Here is a 19,269-nt window from a genome sequence, read left to right on the forward strand (position 1 = left end):
AATAAAGTCATGCAAGTTGGAAGATTATTATGCCTTGAATTTCTGTCCACTTACAAGAAAAGTATGTATATCTAGAACCTTGACATGTCAAGGTTCTAGATATACATACTTTTCTTGTAATTAACAAGATTTTCAGACCCGCACTATTCATTGAACCGTAAAAGGGAGAGGTTCAAGATTTTTAAGGTCAAATTGAGGTTGAACTGGGGTTGAACCGTGATAACGTCATAATTAATTTTATAATTATTTAAAATATAAATAATTATATTAAATTAGTACAAATATTTAAAAAATTAACTAAAATAGTGCAATTAAATATAGAGATCTATTATTCCTTTATAGAAACAAAGAGATCTATCTTTCAAATGTATTTTCTATATCATAATTCATAACTTTAAGAAATATTAAATCTTAGTATTTTTTTTACGTTGATTAGTTAAATTTGTGATAATATCTAATAGTATAATAATTAGAATAAAAAATATATATGGTATTTGTGTAATTGTATTGCATGTCCGCAACGTGGCACTTAAAAAATTACCAATGCATTAATTTTTTTAAGAGAAATGATATGTCCACAACATTTTTACAACATTTTTACAACAAATCATAAGTGGCAGGTTGTTACTGGATGTTATTGTTGGAGCAAAAAAGTAATCTTAGCGTTAGGTTCAAATATGAGCCAATAACAACTAACCACTTATAATTAATTGTGAAAATATTATAAAAATATTGTGGACATAACAACTTTTTTTTTAAGTGATGAATGGATGATATTTGCATTGCATTGCATGTACAATGTGGCCCACTAGAATCAGCTCTTTTCTTTAAAATAAAAGCAAAACATAAAAAATTAAAAACTTCAACCACAAGCAAACCAAAACGTGGCACTCCAATAAATTCTCCCAACTACCCCTACCTACTACCTTGAACACTTCTCTTTCTTTACTTTTGGCCGCTGAAGTAGTGAAGCCAAAATTCATTATTCCAATCTTTCCCCTTTTTGTTCTTCTGTGAGCTCTCTGTCTCTACTTTGGTCTTCGTCTTGGAGTAGCCTACATCTGTTTGCTGGGTTTCTTCTCCACAATCAACAATTTGCTCTTTCATCAGCAGTCTCTTTGTGTTTGTGTCTGTGTTTGTGTTTGTGTTATCAATCAAAAAGAGTTCCTTCTCTTGATTATCAAAAAAAAAAAAAAAGCTCTCTGTCTCTCTCTGCTGCAGATTTGAAGATTGTGAATCACTGAAGCTTAAGCACTTCCAAAAATTGTTAGATCTCCTTTAGATCTTTGTTCTTCTTCGTTTTCTTTCATTTTTTTTCATTTCTTCTAGATCTGATCATAACTTCATACCGATGTACCCAAAATTCACCGGAAAAGCTAAAGTAAAAAGAAACTGTCCGAACCTCAAAAACTGGTCACGGTTCTCAGAATCGTACATCCGACCACGGTTCGCACAGGTCCCCATTTTTTTCTCATAGAGTGGTTCTTGAAACTTAAAAAACCGCAAAACTGAGGAGTACGTGGTTTTTCCAGTCAGATCGTACGGTCTGGTCCGATCCGGTCCGGTCCAGATTTCAAAACCTTGGTAATTAAGGCTACATATATTGGTTTATATATGAAGGCCAGGAGGTTTGCTTTGTTGAACTATAGACACCTAGAAATGGTTGTGCAAGTGGTAATGCGAATTACTTTCTTACTTCTACTGACCTATGAGTTAGTAGAAGCTGCAGCACCTATAGCAAAACCCAATTGTTCTGATAGCTGTGGAAATATTTACGTTCCATACCCGTTTGGAAAGACTACTGGTTGTTACTTGAATGACTGGTTCAAAATTGTTTGCAATGAAACTGGTGGTTCTCCTAAAGCATTCCTACCCAGAATTGGCATGGAGGTCTTGGAAATCAATATTACTGATCCGTATAATAATCATTATTTTTGGATTGATCCGGGACTCGTTCGAGTCAACATGCCAATTGTTTCTTCCAACTGTAAGAATAGGAGTTCCAGACATATTGGAGGTGTGAATATCTCAGGTAGTCCTTTTTTCTTCTCATCTTATCGGGATAGATTCATTTCGGTTGGTTGCAACAACTTGGCCACAATGACCGGCATCAATCCTATGGTGGTGGTTGGATGCAAATCAAATTGCGATGATAAAAGCATGATAGAGGACAGTGAACTTGAGTACTGCTCAGGTTTCAACTGTTGCATCACCACAGTCCCTTCTGGGATTAAAGTATTTAATGCAAGTTTCAGAGGAATAAAAGAAGAAATTAAAACCAGTGAAGAATGCAAATTTGCCTTCCTTGCAGATGATAAATGGGTGAATTCAAGAACAAAAGATCTCTCTTACTATGTGCAGTTTTTGGAATACGTTCCTGTGGTGCTGGAGTGGACAGCATCTGAGTTTACTACCTTGGATCCAAAAGAGCTGCGTAGACGGAACTCAGAAGGGTATACTACAGATTACGGGGCCGAATATTATTATTGCCTTAAGGGATACCAGGGAAATTCTTATCTTTCCACGGGATGTCAAGGTAAACTGCAGTTACCAACAAGCTAGCTTTCATTTTCTAGCATATTCGTCTAGTTTTCAATCCTTTAATTCACTCCTTTTATTTATTTGTGAATATAAGAATGAAATGAAATGAAATTTCATGCTCCTTTGAAAAGTACTTTGCAAACATATTTGTCAAACTCAATTTAGATTTTCTATTATATTTAATGGGCTTTTATAACTGAAATTGAAATAATATCACGAAAATGTATTTAATATTTATTTAAAATTTATGAAATATATTTACACAAAAATAATACTCATTGAACAATAATAAAGGTATAATTCATATAACAAACGGAAGTTAATATTTTATATATATTAGATCTCATCTCATAGATTGAAAATTTGAAAACCCTTTTTTTTATTTCCTCTTGTCAGTTATGTCACTTACATAACATTTTTTTTTTATTCAAAATACAAATTTTACTCTAACTTAATCTAAGTGTATATGTGTGTGAAACTCTCTCTTGAAGACTTGAATTCCGGCCCTTGCCCTTAACAAGCATTTATACTTGTGGAGTGACCACCTTACCAAAGGTGCATGGTGGTGTCAGTTACATAACTCTTGGAATGTTGTCACATGACATACTTAATTGTTAATTAATTTTTTATAAATTTTGTGTGGTGTTTTAATTTTCTCTCCAATTATTAATTGAACAAAATTGCATTTGTTCTTCTTTGGCTGCAAGAGGATTGCGCTTCTTTATTTCTTTAAGAATTAACTCACATGAACTATTGGTATTTGGTTGTATCTTATGAATTTCTAAATCATATAGGCAATGTGGAAAAAAATATTGGCTTCTTGAAAATCACACGTGGAGGCTTTAAAAAGAAAAGAGAAAAAAATCACATATGGCATTAAGCAATAGAAACTTAGTTACAAAGATAACAGTTGTGCAAAAGTACCTAAGAGCATCCACAGCAGTGGATCTAAAATTTTAGCAATTTAGCTATACAAAAAGTTACTTTATCTATTTTACCTATACACTTTACAAAACATGCTACAGCAGTGCATCTATTTTAGCTTTCAACACAATAAAATAATATAAACATTACAATAAAATAATATTTCTATTACAATAAAATAATACAAACACAAAACAAAAAAACTCCCCAAACCGATCCACCACCACTGCCAACCAACCAAGATCACAGAAAAAAACTATCAGCACAAATCACACAAATCACACCAACAAACCCACACAAATCACAAATCCAGCCATAGCCACGCCACGAAATCCGCGGCGTTCTTGAATCCGATGAAGGCGGTGCCGATGGAGATCGACGGTGAGATGGAGGACTGGGCGAGATGGGTCGGCGGCGGCGAGCTTGAGAGAGTTGAGAGCTTCGACGGCGTGGGCTGAGGTTGATCGACGGTGAGCTTGAGAGAGTTGAGACGGCGTCGGCGTGGGTCGGCGGCGAGCTTCAGAGAGCGACTGTGAAGAGAAGACGGCGTCGGCGGTGAGCTTCAGAGAGGGCGGTGAGCTTCAGAGAGGGCGGTGATTTCAGAGAAGGAGAGACTGAAATGGATGAGGTTTGGTTTCCGGAGAGAGAGCGTGAAATGAAAGAGAGAGTCTGTGAAATGAAATGAAATGAAGAGAGGATGAGCTTCAGATATGCGTTTTTTAATCCAAGCCGAATAAAATAGTTTTTTTTTTTTTTTTTAACTTTCAGCTACAGTGCTCATGTATTGATACATGAGCACTGTAGCGCAAAGCTAAAAAAATTTAGCTTTGCCTCCACTGCTGTGTATGGGATTTTGTGGTTTGAGTGGAGCTAAAATAGCAATATAGCTATTTAGCTCCACTGCTGTGAATGCTCTAAGACAAATTTATTACTCCTAGAATTTAATTTTTATTAAATACAAACAAAGAAAATGAATTTTTTTTTTTAAATTTTATAAGCGTGTCATGTAGTTCTTCTTCTGTTTAGTGCATTAAAATTCTTTCTACCAAAAAAAAAAAAAAAATCATTAGAACCATACATTTGGATTCATGGACATATTTGCAAATCATAATAATTTAAATTTTTTAGTAGAGTCATAATAATTTGAGAATGGGTATCCGCCCATGATCCATACTATGAAATGTTTAGAGAATAAATTTCCATTATTATTTCATATTATAGTAGGAAATAAATAATAATAGCATATTAAGAGATTCAAATGACAATGGAAAGAGTTTTGACATCTATCATTATCGTATGCTTTCACAAAAGGACATGCATGTGTCATCATTGTATTCATCATCTGTTTATTTATATATATATATATATATATATATATATATATATATATATATATATATAGGGTAAACTACGTATTTAGTCCCTATCCTATACACTATATTTCAATTTGATCCCTAACCTTTTAATTGTGTCAATTTGGTCTCTAACCTTTCTTTACCGTGTCAATTTAATCCTTACAGTTATCTTTTGGATGAAAATTAATGACATGTCTAATAGTCAAAATAAAAAATTAACTTCTGTTGATGTGATAAAAAACTAAAATTTTATTTTGGTTATTTGTTATGTAAACAATTTTCATATAATATATAATGACAAAAACTAAATTGACACGACATTAAAAGGTTAAGGACCAAATTGACACAATTGAAAGGTTAAGGACCAAATTGAAATATGATGTAAAGGTTAGGGACTAAATATGTAGTTTACCCATATATATATATATATATATATATATATATATATATATATATAAGTCAATCTTTAGTCAAAACTTGTTACTTTTGCTCAAATAATTAATTTTGAAGAGATGAGATGCTTAATTAGCCTTGAATACTCTCAATAAGAGGAAAAGATTTAATTGGAGTTGATTTAATTGAGTCTAAGTGTAAACAGTGATTACAAATGGTTTTGTATTTCTAGAAAGTGAATCCCCTTCTTCTAGGTTCTTCTCAGCCTTATATAATCAACTAAGGTGAATCTGAACCCTACATCGGAGGGTCAGGAATCAATTCCCTTAATATTTGTCCCATCAGGCCCATCAAGGCCTTACTAGAAGGTTTCCACTGGGCTATGAGCTGTGCTGACACTGTTCAGAGGTTATTTCCTCATTAATGCGGCTAGCTAAGTGGATGCAGATCATTGAATGCAAATGTGATGGATGTTTTATCTGTCCTATTCCCTTCCTTCCTAGCTTGATGATAAATCTTCCTCCTCATCCTCGGTTTGCATCCTACAGCTTTTACCCTTGGTTCTCGGTCTCCCGAGGGCATGTTGGTATCCACGGGATCCTCAGGCGTTATAGTCTCCCTGTACCTGTAGAGGGTTACTTATATTTTTTCGAGGATGTTTTGTTAGTGCTTTCTGAGGTTCGTACTCTTGACATTGTCCTTAGTCTATCTGTCTATATTCTCGAATTCTAGTCCTCCCACAATAGCCTCCCAAAACCTCACTTCCCGTATCTTCTAGGGAAGGGGGGTTTTGGTAATTGAGGGGAGAAATTCTACTCTAACATAATCTAAGTGTATATGTGTGTGAAGTTTCCTTTTGGAGACTTAAACTCTGACTCTTGTCCCCCCACACCCCACAAAAACTTTATACTTATGAAGTAATAATTACACTAATGATGTGTGGTGGTTAAATGATATTTTTTTTAAAGAAAACTCATTAAACATTTGTACATTCTTTGTATATATATATATTATCTGTTAAGGATATTTTGAATGAATAAGCTATTAAAGTTCCACTATACGTCTTATGTAAACGATTTTATTAGGTAATTATCCCAGATTTGATTTCTTATTATACAATTTTTTTTTATTTATTTTGAGAATTCTTATATACAAATTTTTATGAAGAGGAATAAATTATTAAATTAAGAAAGGTTCGTTTGGCTTGCGTTTGCGTTTTCAGGTTTTGTTTTTGTTTTTTTTAAGTCCAGCGCCTGTTGCACTGTTCATGGGACATGAACAGTGCAATCAGGCAATGAACAGTAACTAAATTTTTTTATTTATTTATTGTTTTCAATTTTTAGTTTTTAGCAAAATAAGCGGCATTCAAATGCACACTTAATATCATATTAATTTTTTATTTTTAATATTGCTTTTGAAAGTAATATAATGTTCTTTCTTTCAATTGAGGCAGGGGCATTAGTTGTAAAGTATCTGTTGGCTGTTGATTCTAATTTGTAATTTGCTTTCCTATATATTTTAATCAGATATAAACGAATGCGAAAGCAAGACACTCAATAAATGTCCCAACAAGTCGGATTGTGTGAATATACCAGGTAGCTACCATTGCGACAAGCCAAAATCTCCAGTGAAGATAGCCATTATAGGTATGTCAATTTTTTAACCGTTATAGGTATGCCTTATACTGATTTAACTCGGTGTGATGCACGAAATTTTTTTAATATGATATTTATTTTCACTTTTTTTAGTCCAAATATGAAATTTGATAATCATGATAGTTATTGATAGTCTGATAGACATTTATTATTATTGTGTTTGTACAAAGAACTATATATATTCTACCATTAAAATAAAATATAATGTACCATGATTCAAATGATGAGTTTAGATTTATATAGGAAAAAAATTAAATTCAATTAAAAAATATTATAATGACATGTAAAATTGTGTGGCTTCAAAAAGGTATTTGGCAAAATATTTGAGGTGGACCATAAATCAAATGCCTTCAATATTATAAATATTAGTCAGTAACTTGTGTAATGCATGTAACAATTTATATAATATGATAATATTTTTATTCTAACTATTAAAGTTGATAATTATTTTTGAGTAAAAAAGTTGATAATTATAGTAGATCTTAATTAGAATTTATTTTATGACTGCGCTTGTACACTATATATATTCTAGGAATAGAATTTATTGTAAATTTATTTATTTATAAAATTATATATTCTAGCATTTATAGAAGATATTGTAAGTGCACAATTATACCCGGACCCAAAAACGAATATTGGGCTCAGGCCCAATGAGCCTTATACAATAAAATTTGTAGAGTATGAGTTTGAAATCTAGGCTCGAGATGTTGGAAGTTCGATTAACAGGCTAGAGTGTTACAATTTGTGCAAATAATGAACAAATATGACAAATAGATCTCTTCGGACGTAAGCCGAAGACGATTTGTATAAATATTCTTTTTCTAGGCCAAAGTTTACAGTCCTTAGTTCCTATTTTATTCTTTGCAGAAAGTGCCCATCCTCCTCTCTTTCCTCTCTTGTCTCCTTATATACTTCTTCCTCTTCACTGTTCATTCACGTGTCATACAAATCTTTCCCTTAAATACTTGTCCCATCCACCACCTTCTTAAAGTTTTTAAATAATAGCAAGAAGGTTGACTTCTATTGTTCAGAGGTTATTTCGCCATTTAATGCGGTCAGGGAAGTAGATGCAGGGTTTTTAATGTGGAAGTAGCAGCATTTTTCCTAGATATTTCTATCACATCCTTGCGTCTAGAGGGTGCTTGGATCACCCCCTTATACAATAAAATTTGTAGAGTATGAGTTTGAAATCTAGGCTCGGGATGTTGGAAGTTCGATTAACAGGCTAGAGTGTTACAATTTGTGCAAATGATGAACAAATATGACAAATAGATCTCCTCGGACGTAAGCCGATGGCGATTTGTATAAATATTCTTTTTCTAGGCCAAAGTTTACAGTCCTTAGTTCCTATTTTATTCTTTGCAGAAAGTGCCCATCCTCCTCTCTTTCCTCTCTTGTCTCCTTATATACTTCTTCCTCTTCACTGTTCATCCACGTGTCATACAAATCTTTCCCTTAGATACTTGTCCCATCCACCACCTTCTTGAAGTTTTTAAATAATAGCAAGAAGGTTGACTTCTATTGTTCAGAGGTCATTTCGCTATTAATGCGGTCAGGGAGGTAGATGCAGGGTTTTTAATATGGAAGTAGCAATCTTTTTCCTAGATATTTCTATCACATCCTTGCGTCTAGAGGGTGCTTGGATCACCCTCTTACCTATCAGTTTTTCCAAAATTCTGCCTTTAACCTTTTTGGCAAGTCCCGGGGTCATTGTCGGGCCTGTCCGAGGAAACATTCCTCCTCGGACAACTCCTCGGACCTTTACAGTGCAAACTGACTTGTGGGCCTGGAGGCCTTAATCAAAAAAACAAACTGGTACCCGTTAATAAAGCCCAAAACCCAAATGTTTATTCGGGAATTTTTACCCCCCACAGATATGATGTGCCGAACTTCTAATGGATGGTTTAAATATAGAATTGAATTCAAAATCAATTAAAAAAAAATTATGTGTAAAATTGTGAGGTCTCAAAAGTCTATATGGCACAATATTATGAGTTTTATCAAAAGTTAAATGTCTTTAGTGTTTTTGATAATCACCAGGAGAAAGGAAATTTAAACTTTGGATATCTTGAAAAAATAAAATAATACTAACCAATTGAGTTGGAAGGCACTTAGCATAGATTATAGACTATAAATTTAGAAAATGAATAAAGTAAAAATAAAAACAAGCTGATAGTTATGTGATAGGCGCTGTACCGTAAGTCCTTGACAAGAGGGACTATACACAAATTCTTATCCATTATTGTAATTCTATGGTGATATACAATTCTAACATCCATTCATTCGCTTTTTTTTTTAGTTAAATTTTTGTATGAATTATTTTTTATTTTACTTGGAAAATAGAATCGTACTCTTAGTTTATGGGTTTTACTCTGTTCAATGGATCATGGAAGGGAATGACTAAGCCACTTGGGTATCCTACCTTTCTCTGAGCTTGAACGGATAAAAAAAACCATATTTCTTGCACTTTTAGTTTACTAAATTTATGTAAGCTTAGAAGATGAAGAAGTACATTAGCTTTTAAGTTTTGTTCTTTTGATAATCTATCACTAAAAGATAAATCATGCATTTTATAATTTGATAGTTTCAGACTTTTAGCTGAATTGCATTACTCATTTTTCTTACATGTATTTTTTTTGTTACCTTAAAAATGTTCTAAATCATAATATGATTGTCTGTTATCTAATATTACAAATCTATCTTGAAAAGACAATTTCTCTCAATAAAAATGCATAATTCTTCATTTCAATTTAGATTTTTTAATCTATTATGATATAGATTTTTACAGTAAGCTTGAATGTGGTGAGAGAAGAGAGGACAAGCTCATCTTTTTCAGTCGTTGTTCACTAAAAAGGGATAAAAAATTTGACATCATACTTTAATCAAAGTCAACATATAACAGGAGATGTGAGGTATTTGAATAATGGAAGAAAATAAAGGAGAAATCAAATGAGTGAAGTATTTAATTAGTCCTAGAAAATAGTGAAGGCTGATTTTACTGATGAGCACTACTATACAATTTTTTTTGGTAGTAAATTTTATAATCTATAATAAGAATTCGCCAATTAGGTGTTTAAGCTCATGTAAGGTAGGACTGCCAGGTACATGTTGCAAAGTTAGCTGGAGCCATGCAACGGGGAAATTTTTGTTGGGCTCATAAGCCCCTTAAAACACAAGAGACTTGCATGAAAAATCAAGTACCTAACAATAAATTTCATGTATAAAAATTTTTTCCATAAAACAAAAATAATAAATTTTATTCTTCCTAAGAAATTAATTAGTAGTTAACACCATTTTATATTCTAAAATATTATGAGAAATGTTAATGTAAAAAAAGAAAAAAAAAAGTAACTTCTTTTAAAACATGAGAAAGATATTTACAATTCATTGTACTTTTGTTCAAATCTATTTCACACTTATTCATAATTTTATATAATCCGAATTTAGGTTGATGTGATATTTCTATTTAATTTTCTTGACTTGTGCAGTTATTTGTTCAAGCCTTGGGGCATTGTTTCTATTCGCTATTATATGGTGCTTGTACAGAATGATAAAGAAAAGAAACAAAACCAAGCTCAAGCAAAAATTCTTCAAAAAGAATGGTGGCTTATTATTACAACAACAATTATCTTCAAATGACAGCACTGTTCAAAAGACAAAATTATTCAATTCAAAGGAGTTGAAAAATGCGACCAATCATTTTAACAAAAACAGAATACTTGGTAGAGGTGGCCAAGGTACAGTTTATAAAGGAATGTTAGCTGATGGAAGAATTGTGGCAATTAAAAAGTGTAACACAGTGGATAAGGGGAATGTTGAAAAATTCATTAATGAGATTATCATTCTTTCCCAAATCAACCATAGAAATGTGGTCAAGCTGCTTGGGTGGTGTTTAGAGACAGAAGTTCCTTTGTTAGTTTATGAATTTATTCCCAATGGGACACTTTTTCAGTACATTCATGAAGAGAATGAAGAGTTTCCATTACTAACATGGGATGTGCGCTTAAGAATTGCCACAGAAGTTGCAGGAGCTCTTTCTTACTTACACTCGGCAGCTTCACTACCAATTTACCATCGAGATATAAAATCTTCAAACATACTCCTCGATGACAAATATAGAGCAAAAGTAGCAGACTTTGGAACTTCAAGATCAGTGGCCATTGACCAAACTCACGTAACGACACTAGTATATGGTACTTTTGGGTACTTAGATCCAGAATACTTTCAAACAAGTCAATTTACAGAAAAAAGTGATGTTTATAGTTTTGGAGTAGTCCTTATTGAGCTTTTAACTGGAAAAAAACCAGTTCTTTCAACAAGATCACAAGAAGAGATAAATTTATCTACATATTTCATTCATTCAGTAAAACAAAACTGTCTCTTTGACATACTTGATACTCAAGTAAGGAAGCATGGTAATCAACATGAAGTCATGGCAATTGCTAATCTTGCACAAAGATGTTTGCACTTGTATGGAAAGAAACGACCTACGATGACAGAGATCATGATGGAGTTAGAGGGAGTTCAAAAAATTTCCCTTGATCAACCAAATTTTGAAGAGCTTGATTATGTTAGAAATGAAGAAATGTTGCCTTGGAATGACATTTCTATTTTATCAAGCTCAAGTTTAGAAATAGGTGAACCTTCATCATCATTTGTCCTTCCACTTTTATCTCACGTTGATTAATAAATTTTCTGTTTTGGCACTTTTTATTTTCCCTTGTTGTAAACTATTATAACTTCTTTTAGGCGTGTGGACAATATACCGGTAAATGTATAGGTTCATTTTGAATTATTGGGTAAGAAATTATGTTATGAGTCATATTTGGGGAATTAGGTTCAATTATAAGAAGAAATAGAATAGGAAGTTTAGACCCTAGTTGTGTATTATGTAGTAGAGTAATTAATTGTATACCAACTTGCACCATATCATAAAGCAATAGATGCACAATATAGAGATGAAGTAGAAAACTGATGGAAAACACTCCAAAAGGAAAACCACTACGAGAGAATTCTTCCCCAACAAGATGTCCATTATAAACAAGACAAGTTTTAATTGTCAACAACCCAACGCAAGCTAGAAAACCCTGACATCATACTCCAAGGGTTTTAATGATGAATTTTTTGAAGATGGGTGAGACAATGTATGTGTGAGAGACAAAATGTCAGTCCCTCTCTCTCACGATCCATCTTGTGTGTGCATTGGTTTCACTAATTGCGCTCGTGGTGCTACTGTGCGGAAAGTGAGTGTTTGGAGTCGCTATCAATCATTGGGATTTATTAAAGGTGTGATTGATCACTAAAATTTTAAAAAGTGGGCTTTTCCAAATTTAGTTTCTATAACCAAATAAGATAAAAATGTCTAGAGCTAGAAAACAGGTTCGGGGGTTAGATTAAGTGTGGGGACACTACAAAAAACGGGGTCTATAGCCGTGTTTCAAAAACGCGGCTATAGACCCTGAAAACGCGGCTCCAAACATAATGAAAAAAAAAAAAAATCCTTGGAGCCGTGTAACCTCAACACCCGAAAACACGGCTGTACGTCTAGGGGTGGAGTTGCGTTTTTGGAAAACGCGGTTCAAAATACCCCCTGTAACTGCATTTTACAAAAACGTGGCCCAAAAACGCGTTTTTTGTAGTGAGAAGGTATTAAGCACTCCACTATGCTCTTAAAAATATGTACAATGCAAAAGAAAAAAAAAAAATATATATATATATATATATATATATATATATATATATATATATATATATATATATATATATATAGACACTTTCTCCCATGATATCTTGCATACATTGAGAATAATAAATGTGTTTAGATATTTATGGTTTTGATCTTAAAGGAAGAAATGGTTTTACATTAACGCTCTGTTTGTTTCAACAATAATGTTTTCTAGAAAATGAGTTATTTTCTAAAAAGTATTTTCTATAAAACTATCTCATTTTTCAATGTTTGGTAGCAACTTTATATGAGTTAAAAAACAACCTCTTAACTTCCCTTATTTAGCTTAATGTGAGATATAGTTGTTTTCCAAAAAAAATTAATGAAAAACAATCTCTAAAAATAAGCCATACTTTTTATGTTGATCAAAGATAGTTTTCATTTGACTCATCTTTTTTTAAGCTACCAAATACTGAAAAATAAGGAAAACTATCTTTACACAAAGTTTTCAATTGAAACAAACGGAGCGTAAAAACCTTTTTGAGAGGCCTGTGACTTGCAAGAATTAATGCTGAAAAAAAACTGAAAATCTTTCTGTTGTGAATAATGTGGTTCTTCGATTGTTGAGCTTTGAACCAAGTGATTACACAAAGGGGAGCCTCCTTCATGATTTCATTAGTTGATGGGATTTTTGAAAAAGGAGAAACCTTAAATCTGGAATTAAAATATAATTAATAAAAAAAATTTCTACTTTGAAAAGAGAGTTTTGGAAGATCAAAATCATTTAATGAGATAGGATTTTGGCAACATAATTACTTTAAAAAGAGAGTTTTGGAAGATCAGATTTTTTAAATGAAGATCAGGAAATCAATTTTAATACAAGATTTTGGCAACATAATTGCTTTTTTTTTTTTTTTTTTAAGTTTTTGAAAACTTGATTTTTAATGGAAAACTAGGAAACCAGGGTTAAGACATAATTTTGGCAGCATACCTGTAGAATTTCATCATGGGCTAAAGAGATCATGAGAAAGGGGAGGATGCATGTATGCAAGACTATAATGTTACAGAGGTGTACAAGAGTGTACCTGGCCAGTATCTATCCCACAAAATGACAATATTTAAATATATGTATGTATGCATGGTCATGTCATAGTGAGGTGGAATTTGGATAGCATACCTGCTTAAGGCAATACTCTATCATGGCCAAATAGCAGCATAACAACATGATGATCAAATCAGTGTAAAGCAAAAGCATTGTGGTGGACAGAATGTAAATTTAATTTTAACTAAGTTCGACTGTTCGAGTAGAGTGCCAGCAGTTTGGTGAGTGGTATCTTTACAAATTTTTGGTAATTATCTTTGGATTGATAGAGTGAGGAAAATTTGCCTCTGCCCTTCACGCAATGTGATTGGATTGGCTCCTGTCCAGTTGGCTCCCAAGCCCAAGGCCCAACCCCCATCCATTCAACGCAGTATCGTCGATGATAGATGTTTAATCCCGCTCTGCAATTTAAATGGCATATTAAATTCTATTGCCATTTTGCCAACACTCGAAGTAGCTACATAAAACATTTAAATCATTCTCAGAGAACCCATTATTGTGTCTGAACAATTGGAACTTGGTGTAAGCACAAAACGATGGGTTATTCTATAGCAAGAGCATTACACATAACCTATTCGTTGGGTATATACATGTGAGTGAAATTCTACATTAAATAATGATGAGAAGAACAAGTGGTTAATATAACATAATTGAGTACATGCTCATTAGACTTAGGTCTTTTGAGTTAAATTGTGTGTGCAAAAAAAAAGGTTTAATTAAAATTCCACCCACTACAAAAAAAGAAAAGAAAAAGAAGGCAATAGTATTTTCAGGTTAGAAAAAATATAACTCATCCAAATTCAATCCACTACACAAAAAAAAAAAAGTTTCATTAAAATTCCACCCACTACCAAAAAAAAAAAAAGAAGTCAATAGTATTTTTGGATTAAAAAATTAATCTGTTTCATAGGCATTTATGTAACTCATTCAAATTAAACCCACTGCCAAAAAAAAAGTTTCATTAAAATTCCACCCACTAAAAAAAAAAAAAAAAGAAAAAGAAAAAGAAAGTCAATAGTATTTTTGGGTTAGAAAAATTAATTTGTTTCATGGGCATTTATATAACTCATTCAACCCACTCATCTGCAGGTCTAAGATATATTTTTAGGGGGTCAATAAGAAGATGTATTTTGGGTAAAAAAGAAGAAGTGAATCTTGTGGTCTACGTGATTTTTTATTACAAAATTTTTCATAGTATGTACTAGTAAGAGAATTAAAGATGAGTAATACATCTACAACATTTTTATAATACTTTTTTCAATAAATTTTAGGTTATAAGTTGTTATTAGTTCTAATTTAAATTCACTACTAAATTTTTTTTTTTTCTCATCAGTAACAGTTAGTAATAATCTGTCACTTAGGTTTTATTATGAGCATATTATGAACATAGCGTTTCTCATATAAGATAAACTATAAGTTCACTGCATATTGTTTATTAATATTAGTGTGTAACCCCGTGTATATGCACGGATACATTTAAAAATAATCACAATTACATATATATATATATAATTTAGAATCTAAATAGATCTAGACTCTTCTGTTTTTGCATTCAATAATTTACTTGACACAAGAGTTAAAAAATTAGATGGAACACATGCATAAAATTAAACTCCAATTAAAATTCAATTTGGAATCTAATTGAATTTAAACTCTTTATTTTTTGCACCTAATAATTCACTTGAAACACAAATTTAAAAATTAAATGAGACACATAGCGCAAAATTAGACTTTAGTTTAGAATTTAATTGAATTTTCTCTTAACTTTGGCTATAATATATATATATATATATGACTTATAAATTTAAATTGTTTTTAGTTATACAAAAAAATGCTCATAAATATAAAATCATTCAAAAATTATATATATTTTTTATGATTTACTTATATTGGATTCCTCGTTTTTTACACTAAAATTTAGTGTAAAAAATGAGGAATCCAATATGAGTTAATTTAGTGACTAAATTAACTTATTTGACATAAAAATTAAAAAACTTAGAATAGATGGGACACATGTTACAAAATTAAACTCTAATTGAAATCTCATTTTTATATTAAATTAACCCACTTGTTACAAAAATTTAAAAACTTAGATTAGATAGGATACATGGCGTAAAATTATACTCTAATTTAATTCCAATTTGAAATCTAATTGAATTTTCTCTCAGTTTTACCTATTATTATATATATAGATGATAAAGATAATAATTATTGTTGTTAAAATTAATCTTAGAAATCATCTATTGTTTTTAAATACAATCAACATATGAATTATTGTTATTAAGTGAACTCTAAGTAAGATCTAAATACAATAAAATTTTATATATTAATTTATTTTCAATTTGTTAAGATCTAAATGATTTTTTAGGCTCACTATTTTTTTCCCATATTTTAGATCATATTGGTTTGTCATTGGTGCTTTTTTTTAAGATAAAATTGGTTTGTTATAGCTGGAGATGCTCTTTTTGAATTTCCCAATATCAATCGGCTTTATATCTGGCTACGCACATGTACAAGGGCAAGGGGGTGGTCGGGTGGACTATAAATCAGATTTATCAAGTGGACAGAATCTTACTGTAGTGATGCACTCTGTACTCGTAGTAATTAATGCTAATAATTGTATTGGGTTCTTCCAAATTAATGCAAATAATTCAGCAAGGTTGTCGATAGCATGATAACTCTTTTTTTTTCTTTTTCTTTTTTTTTTTTTGATAGAAGCATGATAACTCTTTATTTGCTCAACATCACAAACTTTTAAAATTATACTCAATGAAAAATTACAGAAACTCAAAGTATGACAACCAAACTGTGTTGAAATTGTATTGTTGCTTCCTCAAAAGCACTTGCATATGATAATGAACACTTTTATTCATGATTTATTTTGTTCATGTCACTAATTAAGCACCCAAGACAAGAGAGGGATAGAAAAGATCAAAAGACCAAACAGAAATCAGTTTTGACCAGCCCCAAAATGAAATAGAGAGAAACATTTTCTCCTCCTACATTGTACTGACTGAAGCTCCATTACAAAGATTGAATCCATACCAAACATCATCAGGAATGTAAGTGTTGTAATAAAATGTAGCAGACTTAGTGTAATAACCATTGATTGTCACTTTCTCAGGCATCCAACCATCGAATCCACTCCTGTAAAGGTAGACATAGCAGATTTGGTATGAGCATGGTCCTAATATCTGAAATGTATCTCTAGAGCACCTCTCAAACGTTCCTGTTGATGGATCATCCAGTCTTGGTGCATACACCTGATCATCAAACAAATGGTAATTACATCCAAGAAACGGTAATAAGTTACACAATTAATTAATTATCCATTCTGGATTCTCATGACATGCATACATGCATCTACTTAAATTAATGTACACAAAATTGTCATGTACATACATCTATACCTGTCATGACTGCTCTTTTATCATCAATCAAAACAATTTTCGGTATATGCGAGATTCAAATCCAAAATATTTTATGTATTGGACGATAAGAGACTTGGTCTGTTGAACTTACTCGCATCTACATTTATGCATGAATTATTTTATGTACGGGTATATGTACTTATATTTAGGCATAAAAGAAAAAAAAAATAGAAGAGAAAAATGCATTTATGTTATACTAATGTATGTAATGTGTACAGTGAGTTAAGAAGAACCTGATTGCCATAAGCATCACCAAATGCAAGACTGATTTGATCCCTTGTATATTTGGTTGATGAACAGCTTGTCGTTATTGATACTGTGTAGGAGCAGCTCTTTAAATTCTACAAGAAAATTAGTATTTATTTTAGAGAAATAACTTAAAAATTGTGACATAACTTTTTTTTGGTTTTTACACTGGAAGAAAATAATTTTGTTCAAGTTAACCCTTGTCTGTCTAAAGTCCATTGTTTTTTGAACCAAAAAAAGAAAAAAAGAAAAACTCTTGCTCTGAAGGGATCTATCTTTTTAGGAAAAGATCAAAGCACCATGTGGGAATCTTTAAGGAGCATTTTCATACCTGGGTATTGATGATCTTGAAGGATCTGAACTGCTGGGGTTGAGGAATGATTGACTTGGCTTGTGAGAATGTGAAGAGGAAGGCCAAAAAGAGCAGAAGAGTCACTGCCTTCATCATTTCCTCTAAATTCCTATGAGCTATATCCCAGGTGTGACTATGTGAGGAGAAGTATGATCTTTGGAATATCCTAAAGGTACATAATATATGAAGACTAGAGTAGAGAGCTTTCTAGCAACCAAGGGTAGATCAGTCAAATTCTCGTCCTCTTTGGGGCTTGTCTAATTTATTATACGAATTCTGAGTTTTACGAGGTACAATAATAAATTAATCATGTTTATCTCTATCCAAGTCAGTCTTTTTGGACAGGGACTTCTGGTTTTGGATGAACACAAGTAAACGTATGTTTATCTTTATCCAAGTCAGCTGGGAAACGAAGAATAACAAACTAGAATTTACGTCTTAAATTCTTACATTAATATTTGACTATGTTTGTTTCGACTTTAATGCTTTCCAAAAAAGCATAACTATCTCATTTTTTAAAAGTTTAATAGTGACTTTAAAATGTGGTAGCATTTTTTCTTCAAAATGAGTCATACTTTAATAGTGTTTTTCATTGACCAAAAATAAAATTTCTTTTAGTTGCCTTTTTTTTATATTACCAAACACAAAAAAAAAAAGTGAAAAATTATCTCATTTTTCTATATTTAGTAGTTACTTCAAAATAAGATAAAATTGTTTTTAATAGTAACTTCAAAATGAGTCATATTTTAATCATTGACCAAATTTTTTTTTTTCTGATACTAACAAATTAATAAAAAAAAAAGAGTGAAAAACTACATTCACAAAAGGTTGAAATAAACAGAGCAAGATTAAACAAGTTTGGGTCTTCCAGCTGTCTCCCTTTTAAGAAGGAAACATTTCAAGGAAAATGACAAATGTTTGGCTAGTTAGTGGTCTCTCAAGTCTCAAGTCTCAAGTCTCAGCTTCTCCATGCTCTCTCTCTCTCTCTCTCTCTGAAATTATTTTTTTGAATCATTACTAGATGAGCATACACTCTTTTTATCAGTCAAGGAAGCACTGTGAAAGGTTTTACGGAGCCTTACTTCTAATTCAAATTCATTGCACGTTTATGGTTCCTTGAATCAAATTACTTAAGTGCACGTTTGGATAGCGTGTTTTGCGCTATCTAGTGCGTCTACGTTTCACAGAGGTGGGTCCATGGATACTGTTCATGAAACCTGCAACTTGAGAAAAATACAAATTTAACTTTAAAGCTAGGTCTCATGATACTATTTACACGTTTAAAAATTATTTTGCTGCAGTGTTTTTAGTTTTTAGTAATAAGTAGTATTCAAATAAGTCCTAAATACCCATCATATAACTCCACGTATACATGAATTGTCTTTTTAACCACCATGTAGTAGGTTTAAAGGAAATTCCACTGCGCCCCTCTACATCTTCCATGATCTGCAGAATTTCCCAGCAGGCTGAACTCCTTGGGTCTTCAAATCCCACTTTGGCAACTCCTTGAGTAAAGCCCTCTTCAATGGCTATGTCTTCAATCGTCCCCAAACTTAAAGATTTTGTTGTTTTCAAGGCACTTTCATACCCATTCCTTTTTGCACT

The 19,269-nt window shown here is 32.0% G+C and overlaps 2 protein-coding genes across 2 annotated transcripts; one reads left to right on the plus strand and one right to left on the minus strand.

The window, feature by feature from the left end:
- The first annotated feature begins 976 nt into the window (after nucleotides 1-976).
- On the plus strand, nucleotides 977-11,616 carry LOC142634063 (wall-associated receptor kinase-like 8). Its single transcript, XM_075808333.1, has 3 exons — nucleotides 977-2,536; nucleotides 6,740-6,859; nucleotides 10,357-11,616. The coding sequence occupies exons 1-3, from the start codon at nucleotides 1,615-1,617 to the stop codon at nucleotides 11,553-11,555; spliced, it is 2,241 nt and encodes a 746-aa protein (XP_075664448.1). The 5' UTR covers nucleotides 977-1,614; the 3' UTR covers nucleotides 11,556-11,616.
- Nucleotides 11,617-16,483: 4,867 nt separating this feature from the next.
- Nucleotides 16,484-18,022, minus strand: LOC142633544 (embryo-specific protein ATS3B-like). The gene is made up of 3 exons (XM_075807784.1): nucleotides 17,644-18,022; nucleotides 17,300-17,407; nucleotides 16,484-16,898 (listed from the first exon to the last, which is right to left on the minus strand). Exons 1-3 carry the CDS (start codon nucleotides 17,758-17,760, stop codon nucleotides 16,635-16,637), a joined length of 489 nt encoding a protein of 162 aa, XP_075663899.1. The 5' UTR covers nucleotides 17,761-18,022; the 3' UTR covers nucleotides 16,484-16,634.
- Nucleotides 18,023-19,269: the final 1,247 nt, after the last annotated feature.

Source organism: Castanea sativa, chromosome 5 (assembly GCF_040712315.1).
Source record: "Castanea sativa cultivar Marrone di Chiusa Pesio chromosome 5, ASM4071231v1".
In the NCBI taxonomy this organism is placed as follows: Eukaryota; Viridiplantae; Streptophyta; class Magnoliopsida; order Fagales; family Fagaceae; genus Castanea; species Castanea sativa.

Coding starts and splice junctions, on each gene's coding strand:
- LOC142634063 (XM_075808333.1), top strand. CDS start 1,615: ATGAAGGCCAGGAGGTTTGCTTTGTTGAACTATAGACACCTAGAAATG. Junction 2,537..6,739: donor TCTTTCCACGGGATGTCAAG/GTAAACTGCAGT, acceptor TATTTTAATCAG/ATATAAACGAATGCGAAAGC. Junction 6,860..10,356: donor AGTGAAGATAGCCATTATAG/GTATGTCAATTT, acceptor TGACTTGTGCAG/TTATTTGTTCAAGCCTTGGG.
- LOC142633544 (XM_075807784.1), bottom strand. CDS start 17,760: ATGATGAAGGCAGTGACTCTTCTGCTCTTTTTGGCCTTCCTCTTCACA. Junction 17,408..17,643: donor TCAAGATCATCAATACCCAG/GTATGAAAATGC, acceptor ATTTTCTTGTAG/AATTTAAAGAGCTGCTCCTA. Junction 16,899..17,299: donor GTGATGCTTATGGCAATCAG/GTTCTTCTTAAC, acceptor TTTGATGATCAG/GTGTATGCACCAAGACTGGA.